The 12,559-nt window shown below is 32.5% G+C and overlaps 1 protein-coding gene across 1 annotated transcript; it reads right to left on the bottom strand.

Moving 5' to 3' along the window:
* Window positions 1-4,375: 4,375 nt before the first annotated feature.
* On the bottom strand, window positions 4,376-7,116 carry LOC104101657 (3-ketoacyl-CoA synthase 11-like). The gene is made up of 2 exons (XM_070177747.1): window positions 6,805-7,116; window positions 4,376-6,584 (listed from the first exon to the last, which is right to left on the bottom strand). Exon 2 carries the CDS (start codon window positions 6,259-6,261, stop codon window positions 4,723-4,725), a length of 1,539 nt encoding a protein of 512 aa, XP_070033848.1. The 5' UTR covers window positions 6,262-6,584; window positions 6,805-7,116; the 3' UTR covers window positions 4,376-4,722.
* Between the last annotated feature and the right edge of the window lie 5,443 nt (window positions 7,117-12,559).

The raw sequence follows: 12,559 nt of genomic DNA, 5'->3' as shown, positions 1-12,559 counted from the left end.
GGGGATAAAGAGTAGGGACACGCGTGAAAAAATGGGAGCCGGAAATATTCAAGCACGGTAAAAAATTAAGTACTCACACTTTTCAAATTTAATAATTAAATGGTGTCTTTTCATTTTCCAGATTAATAATAAAAATAATCCGTTTTTGCAAACATGTGAGCATTCCTTGGAAAAACCAAACGACTACTTGGGCTTTATTAGGCCTATTCCACTTACTTAGTATTTTAATTAATTTTTTTATAACTGAATTAGATATAATGAGATGTAATAAATATGATAGAAAATGATCATTTTTCAATTATTATACAAATTAAATGAAAAGAATGAAGGAAAAATACAAAAAAAGGAGAAAAAGATAAATAAGATCATTGGCCAAAGAGATATGCCATCTCATTTTTTTTTGTGAAGATCTAACTTAAAACTTCCTAGTTCTTTCTTAACAAAGGAAAGGATGAAGATAAAGGAGAATAATTTATTTATTTATTCCTTGGCATAAAGGATTCATAGTTTTCTTTATTACTTGTTTGGTACAAGTGCAAAGGAAGTAATAGAAGTGTGCTTTTTCATCTTTATCTAATTTAAAATTGATATAAAGAATTTAAGTGAATATATATAGGAGTTCTTCTACTTTTCTTGTCTTTAGCTTCTCAAGCGAAAATAACTCTTTAATTAGGTATTATCCTTCTTCTTTCTTTCACCTAAAAAAATGGTTCTTTTAATAAAAATTCATTTTAAGCAAATTCTGATTTTAGTTATATCTTTTAATTTTAAGGTCTTGATTTTGAGATTAGATTGATTCTTTATTAATAGCAATCAAAATTTATTCACTTGTCTATTCTCGAAGACAATTTATCCATATTTTCACAAAAGGTCTTTCCTCCCTTAAAGTGATAAGATCAAGGAGAAGAAAATGCCTGCTTACTGTGAAGTTATTTTGTTGACCAAAGAAACAAAATGTTTTTTTTCATAAATTAAAAAAATATATTCTAAAGAAAGAAAGCCCATTGTTGTTTGGGTAAAAACTAAACTAATCAAACACAAATTATTGTTAAAAATTCTTAGAAATTTCACCAACAAAATATTTTTCAAAAAGCTGTCGAAATACTAATAACACTAATTGTGTCAAAATGGTAATTCGGAAAGTGAAACAAACATTAGCATCTGTTAATTTCAGATAATTGTTCATCCTTGTTCTTAAAAGTTTCAAACATTTTCAAAAATATTTTCAAACGGTAATGTATGAAACAAATATCATCATGTATTTTTGGTACTCATGTTAGTTTCGAAACACTTGAGTACCTAGTTTCTTGCTCCTTGTTCTAATGTTATTTTTGGTGCTAATTTTCTTCTCATTTTTCCTGTCTTCCCTTTCTTTTTCTTTTTTTCTTTTTTTTCCTTTCTTCTGACCTTTCCTTACCCCACTTATTCAACAAAAACTAAAAATCATTACTCTAGATATAGGCAAAATCCCTTTTCCTCCAAGAATAGGACCAACATCTTAAAAATATTCCTTATCTCATGAAATCCATCTATACCAATCACATTTTTTTACCACCTTCTTCAATATATAGAAGACATATAAAAGAAACAAAAGAAGAGAAAAAAGAGTAGAATATTAAACTATAGAGTGGACAATATAATACTCCACTTCAATTCCATCAAAATTTTAAGTGAGTTTTCTTCTTGAACTCACTCATGATATTCTTGTTTTCAAGACGCCATTTTTTCAATGGTTTTCCCCTTAGTATTTATAAATAATCACTGAAGGTTCTTGCACAATGAGATCATTGCAAAAAAAAAAAAAAATGAAATCTTACAAAATTAATTTCATTGAAGTGATGGTATGAATGCAAAATATTTTCATACCTCTTGAACATCAAGTTAAAACCTCAAATTTCAAGGGAAAAATGAAAAATTATTTTTCAAAAAACATAAACAAATAGTAATCGATAGATTTAACTAAAATAAAGAAATAAAGGCAACATTATCACACTCAACATAAAAAAATTTATTAACATAATAACATTAAAATAAGAAAAGATCTATCTTTTGGGAATATAGTGCCTTTCGTGAAACCATATTACACTTCAATATCCAATGCTAACATAAACTTAATCAATGCAAGTTGCGAGGCTATATTATATTATTAGAAATAGATGAGACTGACAAAGGGTTAATGATCAGAAAAACCTGTGTTGTCTCAAGGATCTTTGAAAGGGATAATGGCAACCTCTTCAGAATTCTTCTTGTCGGTAGTGTTTGATAACTTGGCAAGAGGAGTTCTTTATAGTATTGATAGAATTGAAGAAATTTATTGCTTCCTTAATCCTTAGGGCGTTACATGCGTTTGGATTGGAAGCATACTAATTACCATAAATATTTTTTAACTACTATAGGCAATTACATTTTTTTTTGAGCAGTTACATCTTTTTAAGAAGGTGACTTTTGGATTATTTAATATAGGACATAAATAAAATATAAAAAAAAGGTAAAGAAAGTCAAAAAAAAAGGAGAAAAAAGATAAATAGGCTCCTTGGTCATAGAGATGTGCCATGTCAACATTTTTCCCCCTCATTTATATATATATATATATATATATATATATATATATATATATATATATAGATTGGTTTGATACTATTCCACTAATAGTATATTGTATACGATTTTTACAATTTAAAAATATTTAATTATTCAACACTTTAATCTTAATCTGATACGTGTTTCTTTATTAAATAAAATAGCTTCTTAATCATTAATTTAATTTTGGCTAAGAAAACACAGGCTAAGGCTTAAAACTTCTTCTTCCCCTTCTTTGGTTTGTGAAGAAGAGAAAGAAAACTCACATTTTTCAAAAGGAATAAACAACTTAGGGCTTGTTTGGAAAGTCACTCGGTAATTAGATTTGGGCATAATTGGGTGTAATTATACAGTTTTGGCATGTTTGTCTAACCAAATAATTGCTTGGTCAGTATGTAATTGGGTGTAATTGAGGGATGCAACTACACTCTCCAATTCTCAACTGATAATTATAAGGTTGTTTTTTGAATCTCTTTTCTTTTCTTTTTAATTTACCTTTTATTATATTCTTTGTTCTTTTTAATTTATTTTTATTTTAACTTTCTTAAATTCATTTTTTAAATATTATTATTTTTACATATTTATCCTTTACTTTCTTATTTCTCATTTTCCGACCTTTACCATCACGTTTCTACATAATTCCTCATATTTTATTTCTTTCTTAATTATTTTTCTTTATTTTGTTACACTTGGCTATGTTGTTATTTTAATTTTTGTAAGAACTTATACCTCATAATCTTAGAAAGAATAAGTCATCCACAAAGTTGACTTATAATAAGTGATGTCATTAAAGTTGAACTTTATTATTGGATGAGGTAATATGCAAACTTAACTATGTCAAAATGATCGGTTACTTTTTAATATTTAAATAATATTCTCATTATCCAACCTATATTGATTCCATGTAATTGCTCATATTTCTTATTTTTCTTTATTTTCTTCATTTAGCATAATTGTACTATTATTTTAGTTTTGAAACAACACCTAATATTAGAAAGTAAAATCTTGGCATATAATGAGGATGTAATTAAAGTAGAATCTTATTATTGAATGAGGTTATACACTTATGTTTTCTTATGCAGTCCATGATAATCTTACAACATATGTACTTTTAGTTATTATGATTAATTAAAGTAAAATATTATTAATTTGAAAAGTATATATCAAGTATTTTTACAATATCAGTTACAAATATATGATTAGCAATTAATATATTTTCAAAAAATAATATGTTTCTTGAATGTCAAAATTTATATCATTTATAAAGGCATATTTGTTAAATTTTAACTTTAAATTTTTGATAATCAACTTTATATTTAAAATTTAATTTAACTATGTAATTACACTTGCAACCAAACAGTACACTTGTAATTACATTATGGCAAACCAACAGGTCTTCGTAATCACAATACTGTGTAATTACTAGGTTTGTAATTACCACCCTAGTAATTACACTAATTCCAATTAGTTGGTGGCTTCCAAACAAACCCTTACCTTTCTTCTCTTTTATCTCAAACCATTTTCTTCCTTAATTTCCATCATTCGCCTTTCTCCTTTACAAACAAAGCAAGAAGGTAGATAAATCTCATGAAACCTTATCCTATTATCAACAAATCAACAGATAAGTTTCAACTTTGTTTCACCTTCAACTTCACCTAAATGTTCTTTATCATAAAACAAAGTGAAAACACATAGGGGGCAATGTGATGGGGTTAATAGGGAAATGCATATTTGATGAAGCAACTTATTGCAGAAATCAATAGCACAACTACTCTGCTCACTGATTAATCAGGCATTACATGATGAATATCAATTTCTAGGATAAATCTTGAATAATAAATAGTACACATGAATATCAACTGACAGATATTCAGCAATTACCCCCTCAACTCCACCAAATCAATGACCCTAAACTCAATATCCAAGAAACATCAAAATGAGAAGAACACTTAATTGATTGATCCTCATTACAATTGAAAGCAAGTAGAATTCCCTATCCCAGCTTCTCAACAGAATTACATCAGCTAAAGACTAGCTTTCAAATCACAAAAGGAAACGACTGAACAGCACATTGCAACAGATAAAGAATAATTCCCCAACAATTTTGGGAACGCTAAGCTAAATGATAGCTCCATCGGATTGTTAGATTTTTGCAACTCGTGGAACATCCACGGGGAACTGGTTGATCTCATCCATCCACGGGTTCTTCTCCTTGGCTGGATTAATTGATCGTAAAGCTTTCCAAACTGCACTGTTACATTTGAACCCTGAACCGAATGCTATCTGCCAAGTTCGGTCTCCCCTCTTGATCCTTCCCTTAGCTTCCGAGTAGGCCAATTCATACCAAAGAGAGCTACTCGAGGTGTTTCCGAATCGATACAATGTCATCCTTGAAGGCTCCATGTGCCAGTCGGTAAGTTGCAGGTTTTTCTCAATTTCATCTAACACAGCTCTGCCGCCAGCGTGAATGCAGAAATGCTCAAAGGCCAATCTAAAATCTGGGATATAAGGCTTGATCTTCATCTTCAACAGTTTTCTTCCCACGAGCGTCGCAAAGAAAAGCAACTGCTCGGACATGGGAAGTACAAGAGGACCCAATGTAGTGATATTGGTTTTTAGCGCATCGCCAGCTACTGCCATTAAATCCTTCGACAGCGATACTCCAACTTTTCCATTGGGATCTTCCATTTGGTAAACACAAGAAAAACACTTGTCGTCAGAACCTTTATGAGTTCTGACAGTATGAACCAACTGGTACTTTGATCTTCTTCTCTCAGATCCTTTGTTAGAGAGCAATACAGCAGCGCCTCCCATTCGAAATAAGCAATTCGGAAGGAGCATGGATTTCTCAGTCCCAAAATACCAGTTCAAAGTGATGTTTTCCATGCTGAGCACCAAAGCATAAGTATTGGGATGGACTTGAAGAAGATCTTTTGCAAGATCAATCGAGATTAAACCAGCACTGCAACCCATTCCACCGAGATTGTAGCTAACAATGTTTCCACGAAGCTTGTAATGGTTCACGATCATTGCAGACAATGAGGGGGTTGGATTAAACAAGCTGCAATTTACTACTAGAATTCCAATATCCTTTGACTTAATACCGGTTTTAGCAAGGAGTTCATCAATGGCACCAAACATAACAATCTCAGCTTCTTTTCGTGCTTCTGCCATACAAGGATTTGGCGGTACCCTCAACACAGCTTCAGGGAGATAAGTCGATTCACCAAGTCCAGACCTCTCAAGAATTTTCCTTTGGAACTCAAGAGTTTCATCAGGGAACGAACCAGTCAACTTTGACCTCTCCATGAAAATCTGCCTCGTGCATTTCCTAGAATCTTCAGGCTTATAGCACGAGAAGTCAACAAGGTATACAGGGCGAGGGCGGGTTAGGAAATAGAGGGTGGACAGGAAGACCAAAAGGGTGGAACATATGACGACGGATATGAGATTGAACCTAAGCTGCTCCCAAAGAATATATAAGTCACTGAGCGAGAACGTAGAGAGTTGAGCAGCAAGAACAACTACTAGAGGGGATAAAAATAGATACATTCCATGAGTAATGAGGTAATGATATCCAAGTTTCACATACTTCAGTTTCACAGATTGTTTGAAATCAGGAAAGTTTCTGGAATAAGAAGGAGCATTATTAACTGGGGCTTCTGGTTTGGATTCACTCATTTTGATGGAACTCAACAACTTTTCCTTACCCAAAAGGCCAAAACTAATAAAACCAACAGCTCAAGGTCAATTCAAGCTCTTCAAACAAAAATTGGAACCTTTAAGCTCAATGGTTATTCAATAATCTAAGATTCACCAATAGTGCAGATTATAGGAGGTTTCAAGATTGAATTTTTTTTGCTCAATAAATGGTTTCAAGATTGAATTTTTAAAAGGTCAAAGGGTTTAACAACAAAAAGGGATCCTAAAACACAGCCAGATCTAACAAAGGTAATGGAGAATTTCAAAGGAGTACCTCAGTCAATCCAAGATTAGAGAAGCTCCTGCAACCAAAATTAAGAGGGAGCAAAACGAAACAAATTTGAATCAGATTTCATGTACATTAGCTACATTACAGTCAAACATAAGATCTAGGACAAAACCCCAATTCTCAAAAGCTTAAATAAACTAAAAAAAAAAGAGAGCAAAGAACCCCATTTCAATACAAGCATCTATGAGCTTAAAAAGGCATCAGTTTAACAGAATCCCAGATCAAGAACAAACCTTTTTGTCAACGCAGAGTACCCCACAAACGGAGAAACCTATGAACTCTCTGTGTGTGAGAGAGAGAGAGAGAGAGAGAGAGAGAATGGTTTTTGAAAGAGGGGGGTATAATCAGGTTTTAATAAATACAAGGGGGAGTGGAATGGAGGAGGCAACACTGAGAATCTGGAAGTGTTGTATAGTTGTTTGTGGGGCAGCCAAGAAAGTAGGACGAAAGAGGATAACGCAGTGGATTTTGGAACGTTGAAACTTCAAAATCAAGAAAATGGAGAGTTGAGATTTGAAGTTAGAGAGAGAGAAATTTGGTTTCGTAAAGATTTTGGACTGCTCGTGGCTATGAATAAGCCTATCGAATTTGACCACAACGTGCCAATGTGTTGCTGGGCTAGTGGCAGCCTGGCTGCCAGAATCTACAACACTAGAAAACAATTTTTTTGTATTTTCTTTTCTCTTTTTCTTGCTTTGCTCTTTTATTAATCAACAATTGAAAAATACTATTTAAACGTAAATCTGGGATATATTATCTTTATGATAATAACTTTTCTTTTATTATTTTATCGGGAAGCTTCTTTCCTCTTTGGCCTCTTTTCTGTTTTCCCATTGAGATTAACTGTTGGAATTACACGCGTCAAAGACCAATCAATAATACGAGAAATAACTTTTCAAGACTCCTCTCAAACTAGGATAAAAGCAGTTGTTTTAGAAGGCTTTTCGGGACACGTCCGGGCTCGCCGTTAGGCGGGACACTCCCAATGTTAGATAGATGCTTTGTTAATCTACCTTTTACATTTAACATATTTTTCCACTTTTTTTGTATTTTGAAATCGGGAAAGGGCCAAATATGCCCCTGTATTTTTAAATATGGTCTAAGAATATCCCTCATTATACTATTGGGCTATATATACCCTTCCCGTCATACTTTGGAACAAATATACCCTTATTTTGGATGGAGTATCACGTGGCAGCACCAGATGAAAACGACATATTTCTTTTTTTTACCCGATCCGTTTTTAAAAACCCACCACCCGACCCGTTTTAAAATTCAGTTTTTTCAGTTTTTTTAAAGTATATATTTTGTAAAAACTGGAATTTATTTTTGTAAAAACTAGAAAAAAAAAAGGAATTTGCAAAATATATATTTTTAAGTCTTTTCAGTTTTTTTATTTTTTTGTAAAATCTAGAAAAAAAAAGACTCTCCTAAAGCATTGGACTACATATGCATTAGTTTTTAAAAAATAAAAATATTTTGCAAATTTTTTTTTTCTTCAGTTTTTACAAAAACAATACTTTAAAAAACTGAAAAAACTAAAAAATATATATTTTGCAAATTCTTTTTTTTTTTCTTCAGTTTTTACAAAATATATATTTTTCAGTTTTTAAAGCATTTTTTAAAAAAATATTTTTTTGTAAAATTGAAAAAAAAAAGAATTTTCAAAATATATATTTTTCAATTTTTTTAGTTTTTTAAAGTATTTTTTTCGTAAAAACTGGAAAAAAAAAGATTTTGCAAAATATTTTTATTTTTTTAAAACTAATGCATATGTGTCCACCGCTTTAGGAGAGTCTTTTTTTCTTTTCAATTTTTACATTTTTTTTTCAGTTTTTACAAAAAAAAATACTTTAAAAAAACTGAAAAGACTTAATAATATATATTTTGTAAATTTTTTATTTATTTTTTTCAGTTTTTACAAAAAAAAATCCAGTTTTTACAAAATATATGCTTTAAAAAAACTAAAAAAAATAAATTTTAAAACGGGTCGGGTGGTGGGTTTTTTAAAACGGATCGGGTTAAAAAAAAAAAGAAATGAGTCGTTTTCATCTGGTGCTGCCACATGACACTCCATCCAAAATAAGGGTATATTTGTTCCAAAGTATGACAGGAATAGTATATATAGCTCAATAGTATAACGAGAGGTATTTTTAGACCATTTTCGAAATTACATGAGTATATTTGACCCTTTGCAATTTAGAAATCGTGCTTTGCACATGCTTCTAACACTGGAAAGTCAAACTATAATGATCAATTGAAAACCAGCTGCTAGTATTAACTTAAAACAAAGTGAGATTCACGATCATCAAATCTTCATTAGACCTTTTGCTTCTTTTTCTTCTTCTTTTCTAGAAAAGCCACTATACGAAATAATTTTTTTTTAGAAATATTTAGTTCTCAGTTCTATTAATTACCTCTTTTATTTGGTTAGCGGTCGGCAAATTTAATTACTAGAATGTTATATGACAAAGACACCAAAGCTGTTGCGGAAGTCAAATATATAGAGAGTGATTAAATCACAACTACTATATCTAAAGGTAGCTAATAAATAGTAAATGAGACAATAATAAAATGAACACCAGAAATTAACGAGGTTCGGCAAAATTTGATTTTTGCCTAGTCCTCGGACACAATCAACTCAAATTTATTTCACTCCAAAAAATACAAGTGAAATACTACAAGAGAGAAAGAAGATTCAAATGCCTTAGGAGATAAGAAGGCAAGTGAGACATGTTTTCAAATGAACAAAACCCTTGCTATTCATAGAAGGGAAATGACCTTAATAATGTCATGCATGACATCAAATTAAGTGTGAACATGCAATATAAATGCATGAAAAATGCATCTACCAATTTTTTCCTAAAAGGAGGATTCAATTATTCACATTAATTCACATTAATCTTGTCAAATTCAACAAATCTCCACCTTGGCAAGATTTCACTTTTTCAATTTTCTCTCACTGATAAATTTTGATTGTGTCTTCAACTTCAATCTTCAAAGTTCAACAATGTTGATCAAGTTCAAACAATGTTGAAACTTGATCGCAGTCACTACTTTTGTTAGCATATCAGGAAGGTTGTCTGTAGTCCTAATTTTCTGCACCATGACTCCATCTTCTTCTATAATATCTCGTACAAAGTGATATCGAACATCAATGTGCTCCGTCCTTGCATGATAAACTTGGTTCTTTGCTAATTGGATAACACTCTGACTATCACAAAATAGTGTGATGCTTTCTTGACCAATACCAAGATCTCTAAGCAACCCTTGAAGCCAAATTGCCTCCTTTACAGCCTCCGTAATTGCCATGTACTCTGCCTCAGTAGTAGACAAAGCAACCGTTGACTGTAAAATAGACTTCCAACTAACTGGTGCATTTGCAAAAGTAAAAACATAAACAGTAGTTGATCTATGCTTGTCCAAATCACCCGCATAATCCGAGTCACAATATCCAACTAGATACTGACTATCTTCGTGCTCAAAAAGTAATCCAACATCTACAGTGTTACAAATATACCTTAGAATCCATTTTACAGCTTGCCAATGCTCATTTCCTGGATCATGCATATACATGCTTACAACTCCGATAGCATGTGAAATATCAGGTCTTGTTCAAACCATTGCATACATCAAGCTACCAACGACATTCGCATATGGCACTCTTGACATATACTCTCGTTCAGCTTCATTCTTCGGCGACATAGAAGCACTAAGCTTAAACTGAGGAGCAAGAGGAGTGCTAACCGATTTCGTGTTCTCATTCATGCCAAATCTATCTATTACTTTCTTCAAGTATTCTTTCTGAGATAGATAGAGTTTCTTTGAATGTCTATCTCTTTTTATCTACATGTCAAGAATTTTCTTTGCCTCACCTAAATCCTTCGTCTCAAACTCCTTTCTTAGTTGAATCTTCAACTTCTCAATTTCCTCTTGACTTTTGGAAGCTATCAATATATCATCAACTTATGGGAGAATATATATGAAGGATCTATCTTCAAGCTTGCGCAAATACACACAATGATCATATTTTCTTCTTCTGTACTTCTGCCGCAACATAAACTTGTCAAATCGTTTGTACCATTGTCTAGAAGATTGTTTCAATCCGTACAATAATTTTTCAAGTTTGCACACCATATTTTCCTTTTCAGTAACTTTGAATCCTTCTGGCTGAGTCATATAGATTTCATCTTCTAAGTCTCCATGTAAAAATGCAGTGTTTATATCTAACTGAACTAGTTTCAAATTTAACAGTGCTATCAAAGCCAACAAAACCCTAATGGAGGAATATTTTACGACTGGAGAAAACACCTCATTGTAATTAATTCCCTCCTTTTGAGCGTACCCTTTGGCCACCAATCTTGCTTTGTAGCGAACATCTTCTTGGTTAGGAAATCCTTCTTTCTTTGTAAATACTCATTTGCACCCAATTGCTTTCTTTTCCTTCGGGAGATTGGCCAATTTCCATGTGCAATTCTGATGAAGGGACTGCATTTCTTTATTCATGGCAACCCTCCACTTATCTTCTTCTTAACTTTGGACTGCATCATTATAAGTGGTAGGAATACCATCAGCTACAATTGAGACTGTACAAGCCACCATCTCTATGAGATGAACATGTTTCTTTATTATTTTTTTTGGCTTGCTGGTTGCTATTGATTCAAGTTGTTGTTGGGGTTCCTGAGTTGGAATCTCCACTTTCACTGACTCTTCTTCCAGGGGACAATCTTCTATCGTTTTCTCGTTTTCTCCCTGTGTTGGAAAAATTAATTTTCCCTCAAACTCCACCTGCTTTGAAGCACCATCAGTTTGTTTGACATCTTCAACTGTCACCTTATCTGTTATGGCAGATTAATCAAAGATAACATCTCTGCTTAATATAATTTTTCTTATCTCTGGACACCATAATCAGTATCCTTTGACTCCAGAAGTGATCCCCATAAAATAGCTTTTTTTGCTCTCGGATCCAATTTTGACTCTTTCACATGATAGTATGCAATTGAGCCAAACACATGTAAAAAATTATAATCTTCAACAGGTTTTCCATACCATTTTTCAAATGGTGTCTTGCCACCAATAGCGGCACATGGTGGACGATTAATGAGGTGGCATGCATATGTTATTGTCTCAACCCAAAATTCTTTACCCAAGCCAGCATTGGAAAATATACACCGAACCTTCTCCAGCAAAGTCTGGTTCATGCGTTCTGCCACTCCATTCTGTTGTGGTGTATTTCTGACGGTGAAATGTCTCAAAATGCCATCATCTTTACAAATCTTATTGTAAAGATAATTTTTGTATTCTCTACCGTTATCTGTGCAGAAACACTTTATCTTTCTACCTGTTTGAGTCTCTATCATCGCCTTCCATTTGAGAAAAATTTCAGTACCTCATATTTGGTTTTCATAGTATACACCCACACTTTTCGGGAAAAGTCATCAATAAAGGTTACAAAATAATGTTCCCACCTAATGAAGGTGTTTTGGAAGCACCCCAAACATGAGAGTGAACATAATCCAAAATACCTTTAGTATTATGGATAGCTGTTCCAAATTTAACCCTTGTGTGTTTTCCCTTGACACAATGCTCACAAAACTCCAAATTGCAAGTCTTTACTCCTTTTAACAATCCTTGATCTGATAAAATTTTCAAGAATTTTCCTCCAGCATATTCCAAGCGTATGTGCCATAGCTTGGTTGCTTCTGCCTCCTTGTCATCATTGAATGTCACTGTTGCTGTCCCAATAACTATACTACCGCGATAGTGGTACATGTTATTATTTTACCGAATTCTCTTTATTACCACCAGAGCATATTCTCATTACCCCATTTTCTGCAACGACTTTGAGCCCCTTTGACTCTAGGACTCCTACAGAAATGAGATTTTTCTTCAATTCTGGTACGTATCAAACATCTATTAATGTTCTGATCAATCCATCATGGTTCCTTAATCGGATTGAACCAATACCATATGCAGTAAGAGGATTAT

The sequence above is a fragment of the Nicotiana tomentosiformis genome, chromosome 6 (genome assembly GCF_000390325.3).
Source record: "Nicotiana tomentosiformis chromosome 6, ASM39032v3, whole genome shotgun sequence".
In the NCBI taxonomy this organism is placed as follows: Eukaryota; Viridiplantae; Streptophyta; class Magnoliopsida; order Solanales; family Solanaceae; genus Nicotiana; species Nicotiana tomentosiformis.
This window is presented reverse-complemented; position numbering and strand designations above follow the sequence as displayed.

What these genes read in the sequence shown, in the direction of transcription:
- LOC104101657 (XM_070177747.1), bottom strand. Translation starts at nt 6,261, where the DNA reads ATGAGTGAATCCAAACCAGAAGCCCCAGTTAATAATGCTCCTTCTTAT.